Consider the following 22,805-nt stretch of genomic DNA (forward strand, 5'->3'; position numbering starts at 1 on the left):
TTCCTTTGGGATCATAATTGTGGATTTTATTTGTTTGTGTTTTGACTTTAGGCCATTCTCCACTGCTTTCCCATTTTATCATCAAGGAGCTGGATGGGAAATAGAGCAGCCAGAACATAAACCAGCACCCATATGAGATACCAGTACTTGTAGGTGGAGCATTAGTCAATTGAGCCATCGTACCAGCCCCAAAAGGAGATTTTAAAAATATTAATAATCAAGCAAACAAAACTGAACTTATTAATTGACACAATTTTTGGTAACTTATTCAACTATGTTTTTGAAGAATCTTCTTTTCTCCTCAATTTTCAGCCCCAGGACACTTCATTATTCACAGTGCAAACAGACCAGAGTATGATCTGCAACTTGGTAAGTTGATCCACTGTGTGTGGGGAGGGGAGGTTATTAATCAGCACTGCCTGTTTTGATCTGAGTCAAGCATTCAAGTTCGGAGTTGGAATATCCAGCTGGGTTTTTTGCAGCAGACTGTTTAAAAATAGTTGTTTTTGTTTTATTATTATTATTATTAACAGTAAGTGTACATGTTCATGGGCCACAGTGTGATGTTTCAATGCCTGATGTTACGTGCACCATCCAAAACAGGGTAATCAGCATTGACTTCCTTGATGCCACTTTGTGGTTGGAGGCTTGGGGCTTCTTTCTTCTCTTAGTTCATGAAATATAAACAAGGCTGTTGTGAATTGTAGTCTCACTATGCTGTGGAACACTGGAACCTTTTCCTTCAATCTCTGATTTTCTGCTGATTATGCAAACTCACTCTGTTCCTCTTCCACCCCTCCTAGCCTCAAATAATCACCACTTTGTGTTCATATTGAGTGGGCTTTTCCAGGTACAAAATTATGTCATCTGCAGACATGGTGTTTTCAGATCTTCATGCCCTTTATTTTTTTATCCTCCATAATCACTCTTGTCAATGTGTCCTACACTGTGCTGAGAAGCCAGCACTGTGAAATACTGGATCAGTCTCTGTCTGCAGTGCTAAGAGTCCATATGGGTGGTAATTCGAGTCCTGGCAACTCCATTTCCAGTCCAACTCCCTCGCATTGCACATGGGAAAGCAGCAAAAGATGGTTCAAGTGCTTGGCCTGTGTTCCCAAAGAGGAGACCTGGATGAAGCTCTAGGCTCCTGGCTTTGGCCTGATCCAGTCCTAGCCAATCTGGCCATTTTTGGGGCATGCATCAGTGAACTGAATACCTCTTTATCTCTGTCTCTCTTGACACTTTCAACTAAATAAGTATTTTTAAAAATACTGGATTGAATAATATTGGTGAAGATGAGTATCATCTTTTTTTTCATATCAAGAGAGGAAAAAAACTTTCAACCTTTCCTCATTCAGTATACTGTTGGGTGTTGGTTTGTGTCATATTATCACTATAATTTTGAGATATGTTCCCTGTACATACATCCAATTTGTTGAGAATTTTTCTTGCAAAGGGGTGTTGAATCTTTTTCTTCTTCTGTTGAGAGATTGCATTATTTCAGTTCTTGAATCTGTTGGTGTGATTTATTGCATTTATTGATTTATGAATGTTGCATTCCTGGGGTAAATCCCATATATGATCTTTTGGATGTGTTGCTGGGTATACCCTCTTTTCTAGAAATCAGTAAGGAAAGCATCTCTAAAATCTCCATTTGATTTAGAGTTTAATTATTTTTGATTCATGCAGGCCAGGGATCTACCCCCCCCGCCCTAAATCCAAATCTCTTAATTATGAGCTTTAATGAAAAACAGTGAACCCATCAAGGACATGTATCTTTCCCTGACACTTAACCTAGGACTGAAATGAAAGTGCCTTAAGAATGCTTGCTGCAAAATAGGTTCCTTCCTTTTCATCATCCTTTCATTTTGCTTTAGTAAAATAATTTCATAGTAGAGTTGAAAATCTTAACTTGACAATAAATGAGAAAAGCTTGCTTATGGAATGGGCTGCTCTTGGTAGCTGTTACTCTTGGTGCTTAGAGGAGTCTTTTAAGATCAATGTAGAGGGCCCGGTGGCGTGGCCTAGTGGCTAAAGATCAATGTAGAAGTTTCTCAAGAGACTTAGTAGCAGTGGCAGCTTATCAGAAGAGTTGAATGCAGAATCCTGAACAGATGTCACGTGTGAGCTTGTCCCTGCTGGGCTACTTTTACTTTTTGATAACCAGGTGAAAAGCACATTTCCTGTGGCTTCTGAATAAATGACAGTGTTTCAAATACGAATTATCTGATGTTGTGCCACAGTGGGTTAAGCCACTACTTGAGATAGCTACATCCCTGGTTTGAATCCTAAGAGGTCTGTGCTGCTGATTCAACTTCCTGCTAACTCACCTGGCGGGCAATGGATGCATCCCAACATCTTGGGTTCCTATCACACACGTGGGTGCCTTGCCTGGAATTCCTGGCTTCAGACTTGCCCAGCCCTAATTGTTGTAGACATTTGGAGAATGATCCATTGGGTAGAAAATCTGTGTGTGTGTGTGTGTGTGTGTGTGTGTGTGTGTGTGTGTGTGTGTGTGTGTGTCTGTGTCTCCTCTCTTACTTTGCCTTTCCAATAAATAAATAAATCTTTAAAATTAGGTTGGCATTAGTAATGGAGGTAACAAGACATTCATTCACATTGATTGGAAATTCTCATCCAGAGTGATGGAGCTGGAAAATGTGATCCTTACTGTGAATGGATTAGGAAATGTTGAGAAACACTGTATAAGGAAAGGTTATTGCACGTAATTGAACTAACATTTTCTGCTTCGAGGCAAAAGACATACTGGAATCCAGTGACTTCTGTTTCTCTGGACATCTCCTAACCCTCCACAGCTGGTTCCAGGAGTGGCAGTGCCTGCTCTCTCTTTTTTCCCCTGCTTTCTGCTGGGGAAGCTGCCTTTGTCGTGCCCAGTGCTGCATCTCTTGCTGACTTGGCTCTGCCTTGTAAGGAGCTGAGTAATCACAGTGTACCCACATCTGTGATTATTGAGGTTCTTCTCAGGAGCAGGAAACCTCTGTGGCGTTCAGTTTGTTGACTGTTCTGAGCTCAACAGTGGTTGGAGTTGGTCATCACTGCACATCTCCCAATATATGTCTCATAGCTCCCCCAAAACATGCCTTGATGCCGAGCTTAAATGCTTTGTGAATCTGCAAACCTTGCTGAGTGCTCGGGTTTCTATAAAATCCCTTCTCGGTTCTTACTAAATTAGCTCTCCCAGGATTGAAGAAACAAAACTAGAAGGCAAATGGCATGTTGGAATGTGACTCAACCCCTAATCCTATTCTTCAAACCTATCTCTTCATCCTCAACATCGATCTGATTTTATCTTATCAAAGTGGATACAAAGTGCCACAGGTCTGCCCTGCTGATGTTATTGTAAAGGGAGGATTGTTTGATTCTCAGACTTGCACCATTGCAACATCCTGCTGTCATCAATAAGTGTAAAGGGTCCAGTCTTCTCTGTGTATTGATTCTTCCTCCAGCAATAGACAGATCATTACAGCACTGGACAGTAGGCTTGGTCTTCTGTGAATCCGTTAGCCAGGTCTGTCAAGGGAGGCTTTTGGCAACAATATAAAATGGGTGGGGCACTATAGCTACAACACTGCTTTAGCTCCTTCCAGGAAATACTGACCATAATTGACCTTTGTTTTTTCTCTGTAACAAGACAAAATGTTTGCAGTGATATATATATATAGTCATTATGTATATATATATACATATATATATATAATATTTATCAGAAACTCCTTTACCTTGAAAGGAACAAAAAGGTGACTTATATTTCTGTATGTGAGTATCTGGCTTTATGTACAATCAGGCTGTATCCTTACCCATTATTCAGTGCACCTAGGATTTGAGTTAGGTTGAATGCCATTTTCTACTGTGTATTGTGATATTGCCAGGTAGTGAAACATGCTGTGGCTTGTGAGAACAAAACCCAAACTTGTGTCTTCTGTGTTGTGGTGTTGTCTAACATCTGCACACAAGTGCAGTCAGATTCATCTAAGGAATCACCCTGACTCTTACCTTATCGAAGACTTCAGCACTTTCCCAGACTTCCAATAAACCCAAACTGTGATAAAAATATTTTTCATCTTGAGTTGCTTCTTTGTTTTTATAAATGCACAGTGCTGTATCTATTTGATGTGCATTTTAGAACTTCTCTTGGTTTCTCTTTTGGCTTTATACTTTTCCATAGCATATATTCAGTTTGCCAAGGAGCAATATCTGCTTCTGGATTCCTTGTCTCTTTGTCAGATTACCTCTGTGTAGGTCGTTTGACGCTACCCTCTCTTGAAAATTACTTTGCTTTCCCAAATGGTAGGAGCATACCCTGAACTACTGTGAAAACATGTTCTATTAGGAAGATAAGTCTTTTTGAACAATAAAAGTGTAATCTTTTCCCATAAAGGATTCCCAAGAGACTATGAGAGTGATTTTTATCTCATTCTTTCTTAAAAATTGTGTCAGACCTGCACTTAACAGTTATAAAAGCCCATAAAAATATAAAATCTCTGCACACTTATCTACCAAAGTGTCCTTTGATTTTATTATGCCCTTTACAAAGAATGGCTATATACTGGTGGCAGACATCACAATGAATGACTTGGTGGGAGCATAAGACAAATATTTTATTTGTCCAACTCTAAGCTACTCATTATTCACTTCCTGTTATTTCAGCACAGTTTCCATATCCCTCTCCTAGAGAACTTGTCATCTGTATATGCAGGGAGAAGCATAGGGGCCATTTGGTACTGGCAGAGTATAGTGGATGTTACTGATTTCCCCCACACCAAAATGTTAATTGGAGGACACTCACTTTCCTGGGAAAACACTCCTAAATGCTTTAATATTTTTTTCAGGTGGAAAGGGAATTTAATGAGTCCTCTAATGTCCATTTCCTTGGTGAAAGTCTTGTTAAATATGCATATGTGTATTAATAAGAATTATAAAAGTATTTTTAGTAGCTGTGGGAACATATGTATCAGCTGTGATGTTGCTAAGGGTCCATTACTATTTTATATTAATTTAAAAACTAAATTGGTCTTGCCCTAAGAGATGCCAGAGGCCTGACTCAGCATGTTACTGAAATTAGGATGAAATCTATATGCAGAAGTCACAGTGGGACACAAAGGCCTTACAATGCCCACACAATTAAAGCATTCTAATTGATACCACAGAGAATACTACCCTGCCATTCTTTAATGAATTACTTCATTATATGAAATACATTAAGGGCTAAGAATTTGGTTGGAGGGAGAAATAAAATAAGGACCTGAACAAGAATGCACAAGGCAGCGAATGTGGCCATCACACGGCTGGACCTGCTTTTCTTAGCTGCAGGAGCGACTCACCAGCTGCATGGTGACACAGTGAGCGGGTTGGTGCATTTTGGTTTCAATATTAGGATGACCCCTTGAGCTTTTGGCACAATGTCTCCAAATTCTGTGATCTCTCTCTATCCTCCCACTCCCCTAAGTCTGCTTGGTGACAAAGTGAATGGCAGTATTTGCTGATTGTAAGAAGAAGCTTTAGATTTTGTTATTAGGATATGAAGTTCTGTTAAGGTCCTTGATGCCAAATGGGGGAAATTGCCCTAGCAGGTTCAATTGGGGCAGTTTGTCCAAGAGAATAGGAACTGTCCAGTATTCCTTCATGGTATCTATTCACATGTTGAATCTTTTCCCTCTAACCGCAAAATTAAATAATCAAAGGCTGAATCTGAGCAGGCTCCACCCACGGAGCCAAAGGCAGAGGAGCCCACTGCTGCTGCTGCTGCGTCTGCTGCTGGACTGGACCTGGGACTGGACACTCAGGCTGAGCAGCCGGTGGAGGAGGCAGTGGTGAGCACACCTTCTTTCCTCTCCATCTGCCTCACTCGCACTGCCATGCTCACCTCATGACCTCACGTGTCATCTCTCATCCACGCTTCCCTTCCTGGGTTATGGCTCCCCAAACTCAAATACCCTTCATAGCTTGGATGACAAACTCCATTCCATTTCACTTTTCAAAATAAAATCTATGTGGAAAACTGATTTTGCAGTCTGAAGAATACTCTCACGTATCCAAAGATGTGGCTATCTTTGAAGTACGTCTTGATTTCTCATTTATTATTATTATTTTTTTTGTACTCTCCTGTTCTCTGTAGATGGGTAATCAGACTGTGATGACTACAGATGTGGCTTGCGTTAGGGACCCACTTAATGTGATAAACAGGACAGTAACTTGGTTCATTGTGTCTGGGTAGTGATTACTTAAAACATTAATTTGGTAGGCTGGTTAAGGTTCAATGCAAGATTGAAACCAAGATTGAAATCTGTGCATCTCTGAGGATTCCTATATGTGCAACCATTTGCTCCAAGACAAGTTTAATGCTGGATCATACAAAGAGGGACCTTTGCGCTAAGATTAAGACTGGCATCCTAACCATCAGCACTTACCTGATCCATGTAGCCATGAAAACTTGTGATGTTATTGTTTGTGATCCTTTTTTTAAATAGTCCTGTGGAATTACCTTTTTACTTATTGAATATGATTAGTGGTGTACTAAGCTTGTGATTATAGAATTGGTTGAAACTGTGTCTTTAAAAATGAAAAAAAAATGGAGGAAAACTGAGGGAGGAAAATATGTTAGTCTTCTTGGGATGACACCTGTGAACTACAAGAAACTTGTTCCCATTATATTAGTAAAAACTTAAAAAGCAGCACATTATGAACCAGGCTGAGCTCTAATACATGCTTCAAACTGGGTTGTATCATGTAACATCCATGAAAGCATTGAGAGATCAAAAATGGCCTATTTATGAAATGCAGTGAAAAATATCACACAAGGGTTTCGAGCAGGGTATCGTTTACTGTAGCTTTCACAGTTTTTGTACAAATAGGAAACCCAATTTCTCTATTACCAAAAATAACGTATCCTGTACTAGATACGTAGAGAAATGAAAGTTAGATTTTATGCACTTGGTGCCTTTGGGATTTCTAATGGGAAATAGGAGAGTCATCTGTCAAACCAATCATTCATTACAAAATAGAAAAAAAGCAATAAGGAAAGTTAGTGATGGAAAATACTAAATGACTCAAGAAAAAGGTGCCACATTGTCCATTTAAAAAGGTCTTACACTGAATTTAAGAAATCTGTTAAGCTAGATCAGATCTCTCCTAGAAGCATTGCTTAGATTGACTTCAGGCCTGAAAGTGTCATGTCCGAGTTGGTTTTTGTAACTGTCCCTCCCATTGCACTTGTGATCTCAACAGATGAGTAGTATAGATGTGACATTTTCATTGGATGTTTGTGACATGTCTACCCATCTTAGCTGTAATAGTATTTAAACAACTAAAGGAAATGTGTTGATTTTTTTCACTATTCTTAGAATTTAAAGAATTAATTTTAATGAGAATAGGATCAGGGCTAAGGAGATAGAATGATGGATACAGGTCCGAGAGAAACTACGTCAGTTCTGAACATTTTTTTTTCCTCAAGTCCCTGTGTTGAGTAGCTGCACCAACTTCATCTTCATCAGCACTTTTAAACTAGGTTAATTCCTGTCCTCATGTCAGGCATAATGCCAGGCTTTTGGGGCAGGGACAGCATGATTCTGTACAGTAGAGAGAGACCTGGAATTGACTGGTGAGCTAAATACAGGCTTGAATGTTAATCCTCTGTGATTCCTTCTCAGACTTCAGTGGTCCCAGAGCTCCCGAACTCTTCCTCATTTTAGCCCATTTCTCTAGATAGCTCTAAGTTTCTTACAGAATCCAGTTCATTGGACTTTCAATTGGTAGGTAACAAGTACTGGGTACCTATAGAATCTGACAGTATACAGACTGAATGTCTCTTACCCAAGGTTCTTGAGACCATAGTTGTTTGGGATTTAGACTTTTTGTGGATTTGAATATATTTTCATAAACTTAATGAAATACCTTAAGGGCTGTACCTATGTCTAAATATAAAATTCACTTTTGGTTTCATATATGTCATATACAAATAACCTTTAAGCAAACATTTTATACAGCACTGTAGTGTGCCTACATTTTGACTATGATCTCTTCTATGAGGTCAGATGTGAAATTTTCTTTTTATGAGTACTTCAGATTTTGGATTTTCAAAGCTGGTATGTCCAACCTATACATAATTTGCAACATTTTAAATTATGAGTGATAATGGAAAGATTTGACATGCTATCGGCCATTAACTTTAAAAAGTTTCCCTCACATTGGATAAGGAGGTAATTAGGATAAGTCTTCATCCTGAAAATACTTTATCTCCTAAAGCTTATAGGTGAATTTTAGAGAATCACAAATTTCAACTCCTTGTGAAAAGATGAGGCCATTTGCAGAGTCTGTTGAAGGATTCAGACGCAGCCTGAGACCCACAGGTGCTGTTACAACAACAGGTGCAGAACTCACAGCGTGATCACCCTCTCCGAAGAGGAAGCATTCATCAACTTCATTTCTCCATATGGACAGAAAAAGAGTGTGTTCAGCAAGAGGAGGCCACCTGCTGCTATTCAGTTGGCCTGGTCCTCATCAAAAGTGACCGCCTTCCATGTTTTGGGAAAGGGCAACCTAGGACAAAATCAGTCCTTCCCTTCATCTCTGCTTCTACTTAGAAGAATAGCATTGCACAGAATGTATTTTTTTTCTTGTTTTCTATAGTAAATATGTAGCGTTTTACTGCTGATAATAATAATATAATTTGTTATTAGGATTATTTCTTCTAAGAAAGGGCCTCTTCACTTCCTAGATATGTGGTATGCAGCCGTAAGAACATAACCATCGTGTTCTGTCCCCAGCATTAATTAGCAGACTAGCTGTGGTTGTCATCAGTCAGGATGGGCTGACATGACCTTTGGAGGAAATCCTTTCTGCAGCTGAAAATATCACCCTGCAGTTATTAGTTCAGCTTTTCACAGAGGGCATTTCATCAGAGGTAAAGTCTGAGGTTTTTTTAAAAAAAAAAAAGCAAGTGTAATTTCAAAAGCAGGACGTTTTAGCAGTGACTCTCAAAGAAACCAGGGGCTTTTAAGACAGGCTTAATTACATTTCTGTTTGTTACTTTATTCTCCACATAGCTAATATTACAATTAGCTTTTTTCCCTGCAACTTTACATCTTGCCATCATGTCTACAGGATGCATTTGAAAAACCAATACTCTTATCTCTCCCTTTCAGATGTTTTTATGTTAGGTAGCTAATGAAAGTATTTTTCAAGGATAATGTGATCTGAATATTTTCTCAGTGTGTACATAAGATAATTAGGTTAAAGTGTGGATAAAGATTGAGTACAGAGCATTTTACAATGTGTTATTTGAAGATGACCCATAATTTACCATGCATGCCATTTGTTTATAGAAAATACCATTTTATCTATATTCTTTTTTATTACAATTCTGATTTTCTCAAAGCTTCTGTCCATTCTAGTGTTTTGCACAAATGGCGTGAACTGGCTGACTCCATTTTTTGCCATCTATTTTAGAGGAGAATATGTGCTGTCAATACAATGAGGGCTAGCAGAGTCCCCAAAACAAACAAATGAAGAAAAGATGGAGGTAAAATGCTGTTAGGATTGCTGGGTAAGCCTGGAAAAGGAAACATAGCTGACCCATTATTCATCAGACTCATGAGTTCTGCTGTGTGTGTGTGTTTTATTTCATTAGATCGGGTGGACTGGTCAAGGCCATCTTAAACCCACAAGTATATACTTCTGAATTCCAAATCTGCCACGCTTAAGTCTCTCAGTGTCATCTTGCTGTGTGCAAGGAGCTGGTCCTTGCTTATCTCCCCATCTCAGGGTACACAACACACGCTTGCTCTACAAGATTTTCCTATCTATTTCTCCCATCTCTTACAGGAAAACCACTAACTACAATTTTACTGACTGGCATATATTGTTATTGGATTTCTTCTGTGATCTTAAAGGCAAAAATTAACCAAAAATTCATTAACTTTGTCATCGCTGCAGAAGAATTTCAGTTTTAAAGAAATTGCAGAGCCAATTTGAACAGATGTTACCATGGCAACTCTACTGGCAGCAGTTGACTTAAGCCAGGGGCCCAGCTGCCTATGGTTTGTGGTGGGACTACAAGCAATACTCAGAGAGCTGATTGAAAAATATGTCCAAGATGAAGGTCGGGGGAAATCCCACTGAATTATTTTACTTGAAAGGAAGTATCTGGATGTGTTAAAGGAGGCTACCAATGCCACGGGCCACTTTTAAACAGAATGGAATGGGGAGAGCTCAGTGCTACCTTTGTGTTGAAGACTGTGACTGGCAGTGTTCCGAACACAGTTGGTCTGAAAGACAGCCCCAGTAGACTAGACTGTGTCTAAGCCGAGGGATCTTCTCGTTGAAGCCACGGAGATGTTCCCTTAGGTTCTGATTGACTTCTGAGCTTGTCTATAAAATAAATTTTAAGAAAAATCCCTTGCAGATACAGGGAGGGCTAGATACTCCACAGAGGAAGTGAAAAGTATTTTAAGAAGCTGTGTTCCAACCATCTGAATGATAACTCACTGTGGATAGGTAAAAGACAGGTGATTGAGCAGATGTAGCTACCATTCTTTCCATTTTCTCTCTGTTTGAAAATTTGCAAGTAAAACATTGGGCAAAAGCTCAAAAAAATCCTCAATGAAACCAAATAAATGAAAAGAACGGAATTTAGTAGTAGAATCATTTAAATGTATAGCCTAAATGATTAGTTAGCTGTAAACCAAAGGACTTTGTCATAGTGTTAATATCATTAAAAAAATTTTTTTAGAAAGATTATATCTCCTTGAAATTAAACCCCATTCAATGATGGGAGCATTATTAAATAAACAGAAAAATTCAATAAAAATTTTTTTACTTGTATGGCCTTTGATAGTATTTTCTAAGGAACACCTGTATGATTAAGTAGTTATCTTAAGTTTTTCTTTGCCTACTTTAAATCCATATTATTCACATTTTAATCAGAAAAATGCTACCCTTAATTAAAAACAGTATATCCCATAAATAAGTATGCAACTTCATCCCAAGCTGGAGGATTCAAGTACTTCACCTGTCCTTATGCAGCCCAGCCACATGAGACAGGGAGGCTGTTCTGGCGATGGGCATGTGTGAAATTACAAGGAAAACAAGCAGACCAGGAACAGTGTAAACACGTGATGCAAATCTTAGAAATCACAAACTTTCCTGCCATTGGTGACCTCTGTGACATGGTAGAGTCTCAGTCACCATGGTGTGTCTCTCTACTTTGCAGGATCGATGCCAAGGCTTGTCCCATTGTATTCATGTCATTCCATGATATTTTCCTCATGTGATCACTGAGAGTTGATTTTTCCCCTTTCCCAAGTTCTGCTTTTCTTCTGTAGAATCCAAGTGTCAGTTTCTTTAATAGCCTGCCTTTGTCACCATTTCATTGTTTTGGTGATTTTTATTTTTCATGAATCTTATCAACAATTTGTAAATGCTCTATTTTTCTTTCTTTCTTTCTTTTTTCCATGATAGATATGCTAAGTTTCTGAAGTGCTGAGCTGGGGACACTGGTTCCTGCCAGGTCAGAAATACGATTTGAGCAGTTAGAGCCCTTGGCCTCCACCTGCTGGTAGCTGGCATCACAGTAGCTAATATCAGGAGTAAGACATATTCAGCTAAAAACACCTGCTTGTGTTTTTTTTTTTAAACAAAAAGCAAGGTGATACATGTAAATCTTATGTTATTGGAATCTAATGAAGCCAAATTGCGTGAAGCATCAGTTATTCAAATGATGTGCTAATAACTAGCATTATGTCTTTATGAAAGAAGTTCTAAAAATTGCTTTTATATCACCGTCTGTGTGTAACAAACATGTGGCATCTACCAGGGACACAATATCAACTCAATATAGAGCAACATTCAATCACCAGCAGAATGCATTTAGACAAAATATGAATAAAAAGGGTGTGTATGTACTGAGTTTGAGGATTAACTAATGAAGTAACTGCTGCTTTCTGATCTGTAGTCATAGGTATGTCTGTGTGTTCGTGTGTCTTTCTTACTGTTCATTCACTGTCCATACTGTCTATATGTATTAGAGTTTAGCTGGTTCAAAGCTATGGAAACCAAGGGATGGTAGTTTTTGTCAGGTAATTCAGAAGCATAAATAAAAGACTACATGCAAATAAAAGACTGCATTCCAACGCTTAAATCCAATATGCATGGATTTTAATAAGCACATCTTCTTTACAGTTCATTCTGAGTTCTCAGTATCCTGGAGAAAGCCTATGGATTTCTCTTAATAATAAAAACAAAGCCACATAGCCAATTACACCTCATTTTTTCTTGGGATTAAGAGACCTCCTTGTTTATATTCTAATTATTAGTTTCTTGAGAAGAATAATAATGACTAAAAGATCTGTTTCATGTAAACTACTTTTATTCTTAATCTTTTGTGATACAAATTTTTATTTATGAATCGAACTATATACCACATATGCTTATTACACACCCCATCTTGTTAATCACCAACATGTATAATTCATGCTCAATGGCTGTTACAATTCATATAAAAGAATTACCTTTCTGAACCTATGTGCGTTACATGGTAGAAAACCTATGTATGCACTGTGTCATTGTTCATGAGTACGTACACACTTCACACAAGGCATGAAATTCTCTTAAATAGGAGACTCCTGTCAAAGAGGGAAATTAATTTGTAAGAATCTGAGTAAGATCAAACGTGGCATGAATAGTATAGTTGTTAACTGATTTTTATTCCCAGAGGAAAAAAAAATGTTTTCCTGGGGAAAAATATATTCTATTACAGAGTATTTTTTAATGTATTCGATTATCTGTCAACTTAAATCAGAAGGAAAGGTGTTTGTTTTTTATCCTTGATGTAAATGTGATTCCTATTCCCCATCTCCCATTTCTGGAGCCCACTCCTCTGTTGCCCTTTTCAGTATTCTGAGCTTAGGAGTTAATATCTGCAAGATTACAGTTTCCAACTTCATGAGATAAAGTAGGTAGAGCTTATTCAGAGAAGAACAGAAATGACTAATGCTAATCACATCAGATGGCAAGATCGATTTTCGCAGTATGTATCCTGGATATCATACATAAGAGCAATCTAATATTATCTAATATTCTCAGTCTTTCTGATTCAGACCTCTCGACTCAGGTCAGCTAAGCTAACGTTTCATACAATCTTATTAAAAAGCTGGGCTCCAAACCAATTTACTCAAACCTAAAGCTTCTAATTACAATTCCTTGATTTCATTATTTTAAGTTTCATCTACAGCTTAAACGTCTGTTTTGACCATGTTCTAAGCTTAGAAACTAAATTCTCATTTTTATCCTATTTCACTGTCCTCAGTAGAGTCCCCAGAGTATCATTTTAACTTTTTGCTAGTAAATACATAGCTCTAAAGACATTTAAGGAGTTACAGCAGACATTTGATAGGAAAAAAATTAAGCTGTCATTTCTGCAAATTCCAACTGCACAGTGAAGATACTCTGCGCATCCCGTGGCTTTTCTCCCAGACTCAGGTATTGCACCTCTGGCTCTTTCCATCTGTGACTTCATGCCCCTTCATTATCATCTGCCTTCAGAACAAAACAACCAACCAACAAACTCAGAGAGCTGTAAGAACTAAAAGGGCTTTATCTGGGAGCTTCAGATTTGCAATTTGGGAGACCAGGGTTTTTTTTTTAAAGATTTATTTTTATTATTTTTTTATTGGAAAGGCGGATATACAAAGAGGAGAGACAGAGAGGAAGATCTTCTGTCCGATGATTCACTCCCCAAGTGAGCGCAATGGCCAATGCTATGCCAATCCAAAGGCAGGAGACTCCTCTTCCGGGTCTCCCACGCGGGTGCAGGGTCCCAAAGCTTTGGGCCGTCCTCGACTGCCGTCCCGGGCCACAGGCAGGGAGCTGGAAGGGAAGCGGGGCTGCCGAGATTAGAACCGGCGCCCATATGGGATCCCGGGCGTGCAAGGTGAGGACCTTAACCACTTGCGCCACCGTGCCAGGCCCGAGACCAGGGTTTTAAATAGTTCTGAAACTGTTCCAAAGGAAGGTGGGTAAAGTGGGAGTTGCTGTGAATAAACAGCATTGCTTTTTTTTTTTTTTTTACAAAGAGTAAAAATCCTTCAGCAGTTGTGGATCCAGGGTCATTTGACCCACTGATGATAAAGAAGAGAACATACATACTCAGTAAAAATATCTGCAAAGCAAGAGCCCTATACCTTCTCCATGTGCATCCTGAGTCTTTACACACAATGCAACGCTTTGTTCCAGATGCCAGCAAAGGGTGGAAATTACTCACATTCACACGCCCACCTAGGCGGCAGCTTGAATCTTGCATGGCTTTTTTAATACTGCCTTTATGATTACCTTCTCCCTTTATTTCACAACTGAGCAGTGTTCCACAAATGGCATTGTGTCTCTTCCATTCGAGCTGTGCTTGCTCCACCTGAAGCCGGAAACATGTGGAATTATTGGCCCTTCAGGAAAAGGAGAAGTCAGAACTTTGATGAGTACATGGCAAATTCTTGCCAATGAATCTTGGGATCCTAATGGAGCCAAGCTGCTACTCTGTGGCAGCCCGACAGAGGGAGAACCCTAGAGGGCTGAGTCTGGGCTTCACTGAGTCCCGGGAGGATATTAACTTTGCCTGTTTGTGTTTGGCTGTTCAGGTGCTCCCTGGAGCCGATGCTGAGGTGGCTGTGCCCGCCGCTGAGGGAGTCCCAGGGGAAGAAGCAGAGGCAGAGAAGGAAGCTGTGCCTGCTGGGGAAGGAGTAAGTGTGGATGAGGCCAAGATGGGTGCCGGGCCCACCGAGGTTGTAGACGGTGAGAGAGCTCAGCCAGAAGAGGCGGGAGCAGCAGTGCCTCAGGTAAGGGCCACATGGAGGGAGTATGAGGAGGGCGGGGCTCTGTGGAGTGCTGGGGTGTGTGTGTGTAGGGGTGACCATTCTTTGCATGAGGAATGAAGGCATGCATGACTCCTTGCTCCAACCAAAGAGGAAATGCCACCGTTAGACTCCCTGTAAGAATGGGTGCAGCTCTTCTCAGTAACAGACTAGGATGATCCACATGGGCCCCGAGGCTTATAGCACAGGGAGAAGCAGAGGAAGCCACAGAGCACAGCATTCAACAGTATGATGAAAAGGATGAGGGCAGAGGGAGGACATTGAGAATATAAGAGACAAACGGGGCTGCTGTGAGGATTAGGTTCATGTTTAACCTGTAATATAAGACACTTAGCAACAACTCAGTATTCATAGGAGAATCCTAGTACTGCTCTGTCACGATTGTCATTCATTACCACAGAGCCACTGTTCACCATCAAGCACCTTTCCCTGATATCTCACGTGATGTTACACTTTCAGAGTGAAAACAAGGGCAGGTTTTTGACCTATAGGTTAAGGTGCCCACAAACCCAACTCAGAGTACTTTGATTCAGTTCCCCTCCCCCGGTTCCCGACTTTGTCCTCTTGCTAGTATGCATGTTGGGAGGTGGCGGTGATGGCTCATGCACCTGGGTCCCTGCCACCTGCATGGAAGAGCTGGGCTGAGTGTTCAGCTCCCAGCTTCAGCCTGGCTGAGCCCCACTGTTAGGGGCATTTGATGAATGAGCCAGTGGATGAAAGCCCTCTCATCTAAGAAGTAAGGAAAATGGATCACAGAGTACACGTGAGGTCAGAGCTGTCCCTGCCCTTTTACTGCATTGGAGCAAGCCTCAAGTGCAAAAAGCTGCATGCTCTGCAATGGGGAAGGAAGGGCAGAGACAAAGGGGCGGAGCTCAAGCCCAGGTGCCTGCTCCCTACTGTGTGTTCTGTACCTTAAAAGGTGACATTTAGTGAAGTCTTCATGGATGCTTACCTCTCCCTCTGCCTCAAATCTCTCCAGGTTGCATACAGCTTGAAACTGAATTATTCCTTTTGTGGAAGTGAATCAAAAGATTATTTGCTCTCTCTCCCTTAAATTTTATTGTTGTAACACAAAGAGTGGGTTTGTATACCTTGTTATACATGTTAAGAAAATAGTTTACTATTACAAATTGAGCACTGGAAGTGCTCCTGACCACTTTTAACCAAGAGTGTTTAAAGATTTATTTGAGCTGCACTAAGATTCTGGAAGTTTCCATTTTGCCCCTGACTTCCCATCCTTGCTAAACAGATAAAATGGTGGTCCTGATTACTCGTGCACGGTTCAGGGAACTTACAGCAGCTGGTTAGAATTGTAGAGCTTTCAGCAGAAACTGACCTGTGGGCTCCCGTGAGGATCGAGGAGCAAGGGACAGTGGCCTGTCTGCAAACAGATGTGGCTTCAGGTTACTCGGGAGTCCCCTGGGACCCTAGGCTAGAGAGGTTAATGTCAGCTTCAGGTAAGTGATCACTGCTAAAGTGGGACGGAACAGACTGCTTCCCAGGGAGAGTTTCTGGCCATGGAATCCTTACTATCCTTTCTGGATCGTCTCGCCTGGCCCTTGCCCCTGCCCCCTGTAGCTCCCTCTTCCTTGGCCTGACATCTGCAGAGACCTCACTTCCATGGCCAAGGATTAGAAATGAACTTCACTCTGGGTTTAGTGGTGGGGAGAGATGAAAAGGTTGAGTTGCAGAGCAGAAGTTCAAAGGAGCAGGTAGGCAGTGGAGCGGGGATGTGCACAGGGGTAACAGGGGTTGAGGCAGGTCGTGGAGGGTGCAGATGTCCTTTTTCTCGGGCCCTGCTGGACCCTACCGTGCTTTTCTTCCCCAGGAGAAGGTCATTCCTTCTGTGGTCATTGAGCCTGCCTCCAACCATGAAGGGGAGGGGGAACAGGAAGTGACCATCAGCGCCGAGTCGGAGGGAGCCACAGAGGACCTGAGTGCCGTGGGCCCTGCTGGCGAGACATCAGAGCTGGCTGCAGAGCAGAAACCCCTTGAGGATGCCCAGGCGACAGCCACTGCACCTGCAGGAGCCACAGACCAACCAGCACCTGCAGGCGCTGCCACACAGGACTTGCCTCCCGGCTTTCTCTACAAGGTCCTTCAATGTTTTGGATCCCCTAACCATAGGTCCTTTCTTAGCTCTGAGTTCTCTTTATTCAAATCTTTGTTTTCAGGTTTTGCTTTTACTTCTTGTCATCTATGATATTTCCCTAAACATCTTCCCCTTCACTTCACATCAACTTGGAAACGGATGGCACTTCCAGGTCACTGGGAACTAAGATCTACAGTCCTATCTTTCGATATTTAATAGGAATAGTTGCTGGGTGAAAGATGGGTCAGTTCCCATCCAACATTCAAAGTGCTCTGTAAGGGTCCTGGCTGGTTCATCTCAGACATTTGAGATCATCTGCTAATTGGTGTGCTCCTTGAGAAGTTATATTACTCCCTGAGTCACCAGATCAATTCTGGCACCTCATTCAGTGCATGACAGAATAGGAAGCAAATAAATATTTTAAAAATAAGTGAATAAATACATAAGTGGCTTCCATTAAAGAAAAAAAAACAAGAGGCCTATTAATGGAAAGAAGATTTGCTCACAAAAGATTCTTAGAACCTTTTTTTAGCTGAAGGGCTTTGAAATGTACCCAGAAAATATCTACAGATAGTACCTAAGGCAAATGTTAAAGACATACAATGGTTCCTGATAGTGTCTAGTTAGGAATTTTAAGTTCTGTAGTTTGATTCTACATTTCCTCATTCAGCACTTTCCCTTTTAGTCAATGTTTGAGTTTTGTGGCTTGGTCGGGGTGGCACTGAGTAACAACAGACACTGTCTGTCTGCCAGAACTGCTGCCTCCGATGGGGATGGAGTGGGTAGAAGGGATTATGAATGAATTCACATAGAGAGAAAGTGCAACTTGTCTGTTAGGTGACTGCCTAATGCCATGATTCTATGTGATTAGAGAATAGGAAGTTAAGGAAGTAGTGTGCAAGGCACCACCAAGGCTGGAGATGCCCACACTTGGCTTCCTCCAAGACCATAATGCCAGGCTTCTCATTTCAACACTCCACCAGGAGCATCAGCTTTCTCATCAGAGAAGTTAGTTGGGGATGCTACTGACATTTCCCAAATGATTTTTGCAGTATGAATCTACATGCAAAATCCCCATTTCAATATCACATTGTTCATTCTCAGGGGTAGGCTTGAAGAGAAAGGTGGGGGAGTCAAGTTCTGTGACTTGATAATTTAAACTGTGTCATTGACGAATGGGGATCACTCCTTTGTAAGAAAGACAGAAAAGAAGCATATATCTGTAGTATAAAAGGTAGGGTAGGGAAGGGGACTGAGATTAGAGGAACTTGGATAGGCATTTCTACTTAAAGATAAATAACAACCACTAATAAAGCATTAGTGATGATACAACATAAATCTAGCAAATATCTGGTGAGTTAAAATAATTACTATAGCGCTTTCAACTATTGCAAAAGGCATCTCATGACTAAATATAAATGTGTGTGTGGCCTCCTGTTGGTCAGTACAAATTGGAGTAGTAAGTAAACAGAGCCTATGTCCTCATTGGCTTTGTCCTTTGGGAGAATATGTGTATGAGCCCATTTCCTGTTACTACAATGAAATGCCCGACGCTAGGCATTTTAGCATAAAAGAAGTTTATTAAGCTTTCATGTCTGGAGGTTTAAGGATGTGGTGCCAGTCTGGTTGAGGTCTAGCAAGGGACCCCTTGCAATATCATGGAAGGAGGGAGAGATCACGTGATATAGCAGGCAACCAGGCAGCAGAGGGGGGGCTGGTCTCTTCTGACAGTCTTTTTTGGGAATCAACTAGAATTACACGAATCCCTAAATAACCCCCCACTAGGTTTTACCTCTTGAAGTTTCCACTGTTTCTCACATGGCTACCTTAGGGACAAATCTGCCAACTCATGAACGGTTGGGGCACAGTGAGGTCCAAGCCATCCAAGGAGGTGGCATGCATCTTCATTCTTGTGTCCAGCTCAGAAAACGCTTCTGAAAGATACCACTGATGATCTGCCCAGGAAGCTGATTTTTACACCTTCTCTCTCCAAAATGGGTTCTTTTAAAATCTCTTCCAGGTGGAAACCCTGCATGATTTTGAGGCAGCAAATTCTGATGAACTCACTTTGCAGCGGGGTGACGTGGTGCTGGTGATCCCCTCGGATTCAGAAGCCGACCAGGTAAACCAGCACCAGATGGAATGGGTGTGTCCAGAGTGTCAGCTGAATGCGTGACTTTTGAAGGCATTTCTGTTTTCTAAGATCTGCCAGCCAGCTCTAAAAAGGCTCAAGCATGTGTGGCTGCAGCATGTCATTAACCTGGTTTGTAGAATATCCTTTTGGGATACAATTACTGTTTCCTCTTCCTCTTCTTCTTCCTCCAATTCTTCTCCTCCTCCTCTTCCTTCTTCTAATTCTTCCTCATCATTATCTTCTTCTAGATGGCCATTTATTATCAGGTAAGCACATTCCAGATTTGAGTAAATGTGGACACTTCAAAAATGAACTCATAATCTCCCTCAGAAATGGCCACCTCTGTGGTTGTAGGGGTTGATTGGGTAGTTTACACATCAGGGAGCGCCTGGAGTGTGTTAACTATAATTGGAAGTTGTCTGTTTTTGTTCTAGCAAGTACTTAGATCACTGTATCATTACTCTGAAATTATGGATGTGTTTTATGCATTGTAATGATGGGTGCCTTTAGCCTGAGCACAAATCATCAGTGCTGGGATGTTGCCTCTTCCTCTGAGACCTGGCCCTTCGGGGTGTCACTGGAAGCCCTCCTGACCTCACTGGGATGCAGACACTGATCCACTCCATCATCCATTGGCAGAGCCAGACCCTGGGCTGCACCTGAGCGTCCCTGCTGTTGCCTGGCCCCAGGTTTCTTGGAGCATCCCTCATGTGCTAGGAGCTTGGGTCAGCCCAGGGGAATAGGGCTGTTTCTCCTCATCCTGGGAACTCCCACTTGCTGTGGTTCTGTCTTTGTAAGAAAATCCAGCTGCTCTGGAAGCTCTGCACTCTAGAAATGTCCTACACCCCAGGGGCAGGCAAGGGTCCCCAGACAAAAGCCCTTCCAGCTCAGGCCATGCTACCTGCTGGTCCCTAGCTGTCAGGGTGGCATCCACGTCACATGCTGCCTGCTTCTGCCTGGCTTGGTGTGGTCCAAGAGTCGGACTATTGTTTTATACATACCTGGTTATGCACAAACTTGCATTTTATAGCCAGCATTTGTATGAGCACATATAAATGGATGCACTTATGTGAACATGTATGTGGATCTACAGAAACATGCAGTTACTCTACGGAGTATAATTAGAGTGGCTGTTTAGTGTAAGTCTTTCTGCCACAGTCAGAGTCTAAGCAGTTAGAATATAATTTTGCTCAGATATAGATTGATGCTGGTAATATTCCAGTTGCATTCCAGAATGCTCTGTGTTAACTATATCTTGATTATGGCTTTGTGGCATTCCTTACTTTTTTCTTTCTTTACTGAAACAGTTTTTAAAGTTCTTAACTATACTTGACTCCATTAGATTTTCACTTTCTATAAATAAAAAGCAAGTATAAACACTTGTGGGAGGAAAAATGACCAGTAATGTGTTCACTAGAGCTTTAGAGAATATTTTGTTATCAATTTTTACTCTAAGTATAACTTTGTCCTTCACATATATGACATCATAATTTTAAGGAGAGTACTTGCTTCATCACCTAGGATATTATCAGTTATTTTATTGGGTCATTTTTTTTTCTGGGCTTTTTTTTTCTGCCTTTAGAAATTGGCCTGTCTAAACACTTATATTTCTTTGATACATGGCAACATCCATTTATAGTCTCTGATTATATCGCCAGGGAATGTAGTCAGCTTCTTTATTTAATTTTTGAGACCTCATTTTATCTGATGTACTTGAACTGTGCAAGGGTTTGGTTCCAATTCAATCTAACCATTGTTCATCTTAAGTAGGATCTCTTTCCTGTGCTGGTTAGCATAATAAAGGTGGGCATTTCTCACTCGCTCCCCTTGCCGCCCCTGTGTTTTCTCTTCTTCTTCCAGTTTAGCCTTTTTTTTTCCTCCAGGCTGACTCTGCTTCTCCACTGAAGGCCCAGGACAAACCCGCACCCCTATTTCTGAGTTGGAAGTATTGCTTTCCATTCTGTGTGGCCCCATACAGAGAGGTTCTGAAACCTTTGGGGAGGGAGCAGAGTCCTCAGGTTTATAATGGCATTTCTATAGGGCAGCACAGTGGTCATTGCGAGTGAATTATGAAGAGTGCATGAGCGTCTCCAGGGAGAATGCTGAGACACTGAACTACTTTGTCATTTATAAACCTTGAAAAACTAAGTATTACAACATCATTAGCAATCTCCAGCACCACACATCTAGCTATAAGCATCCTAAAGACTTGTAGAGGGTAGTTTATTGTAAGATGCAAATGTGGAGGAAGGATTCCTTTTTATAAGCAGGTGGCTCAAGATGAAATCGAAGGCTTCTGGTGCCTCACAAACACTGCATTCTAACCCATAGCCTTTATAGCGCATGTCCCACAGGACAGGCTGTGTTCCCATGTGTGATTTCTTTTCTCTCATGTCATAATCTGTAATCCATATAGCATCAATCAATGTGCTTTATGTAAAGTAGTATATCCATCTTCAATTAACTATACTTTTTCTAAAACATTTATTTCTTTTAAAGTCAGAGATATAGCAAGAAAGGGAGAGGTTACAGAGAAAAAGATCAGCCTGCTGGCTGCTGGTTGATTCCCAGATAGCCACAACGGACATGGCTGGACCAAGCATAAGCCAGGAGCCAGAAGCTTCATATGGGTCCCCCACATGGATGACAGTGGCTGAGGTGTTTGGACTACCTCCTAATGCTTTTCACAAGCCATTAACAGGGAGCTGGATTAGAAGTGTAACAGCCACGGCATGGACCTGGACCCAACTATGATTTCCACAGTAAATCATTTCAAATGATTAATCCTTAAGTGTTTTGAAACTGACAGATCAATTGAGACAGGCCTTCCTGCTGATGGCTGCAAACTTTCCTCCACATAACAAGAGAACCACAATGTTGATGTCCCAGAAAATTCTATTAATATTTGGCTTATGGACTTTTCCAGTAGTTCATTGGATCCTGAAAGTCCTGTTGTTGTCTTACAGGATGCGGGCTGGCTGGTGGGAGTGAAGGAAGCGGACTGGCTTCAGTACAGAGACCTTGCCACCTACAAAGGCCTCTTCCCCGAGAACTTCACCCGACGCCTCGATTAGAGCCACGTGCATTTACAGAGAGAGCTTCGTTACTGGATTCTGAAGTCTTTGCAAAAATGTGAAGAGTTTACTTTTACTATTACACTTCTAATGATTTACAGACTGCCTCAAGACAACGCTTGGGAATAAAAAAAAGATATGTCAGTGGAGCATGTGTGCAAAACAAATAAGAGAGGAAGAAAAAAAAAGTAAATTAAGAAAAAGTCCTAACTCTTTCCCATGTTGTCAGTAACAGGTTTCTTTGTGCATTGTCCGAGCTGTGGAGACTCTTGTATTTGATTCCCCTCCCTCCAGGTCTACAGTGGCTTTCTCTGGCCCAGACCTGCCTGTGCACCAAGTGTTTGGTGTTGAGCAGCTGCCCTGCAGAAGATGTGCTGACATATCCTGTAGTACCAGAGTATCTGATACCCCTGCCCAGGCGTGAGCTCGTGCTCCCTTCTTTCCAAGTTTACTGTGTTCAAGACGAAACTGCTGCAAGAGTTTTCGACCTTCGTGTCCCACATGCCTATGTGTATATATCTATAGATGGACGCACAGTTCCCATGCCTGCTGCATCTATGTGTATGAGGATGACTACATATGCATAGCTGCTTTCCTTCCTCTCCATTGTAGCTCTCGGCTTCTCA

The 22,805-nt window shown here is 41.2% G+C and overlaps 1 protein-coding gene across 4 annotated transcripts in view; it reads left to right on the top strand.

Moving 5' to 3' along the window:
* AMPH (amphiphysin) overlaps window positions 1-22,478 on the top strand; it is a 141,022-nt gene extending 118,544 nt beyond the window's left edge. The window contains exons 16-22 of one of the 4 annotated variants that reach the window (XM_040964791.1): window positions 313-352; window positions 874-878; window positions 5,703-5,831; window positions 14,646-14,843; window positions 16,714-16,974; window positions 18,992-19,093; window positions 22,072-22,478. In XM_040964791.1, coding sequence (XP_040820725.1) covers window positions 313-352; window positions 874-878; window positions 5,703-5,831; window positions 14,646-14,843; window positions 16,714-16,974; window positions 18,992-19,093; window positions 22,072-22,179 — 843 coding nt within the window. In that variant the 3' untranslated portion in view covers window positions 22,180-22,478. Of the gene's footprint in view, window positions 1-312; window positions 370-873; window positions 879-5,702; window positions 5,832-14,645; window positions 14,844-16,707; window positions 16,975-18,991; window positions 19,094-22,071 lie in introns of all 4 variants that reach the window. The other 3 variants (XM_040964789.1, XM_040964790.1, XM_040964792.1) reach the window with 3 other exon arrangements.
* Window positions 22,479-22,805: the final 327 nt, after the last annotated feature.

This window comes from Ochotona curzoniae, unplaced genomic scaffold (genome assembly GCF_017591425.1).
Source record: "Ochotona curzoniae isolate NIBS_2020 unplaced genomic scaffold, NIBS_Ocur_1.0 scaffold_3835, whole genome shotgun sequence".
NCBI classification, from domain to species: domain Eukaryota; kingdom Metazoa; phylum Chordata; class Mammalia; order Lagomorpha; family Ochotonidae; genus Ochotona; species Ochotona curzoniae.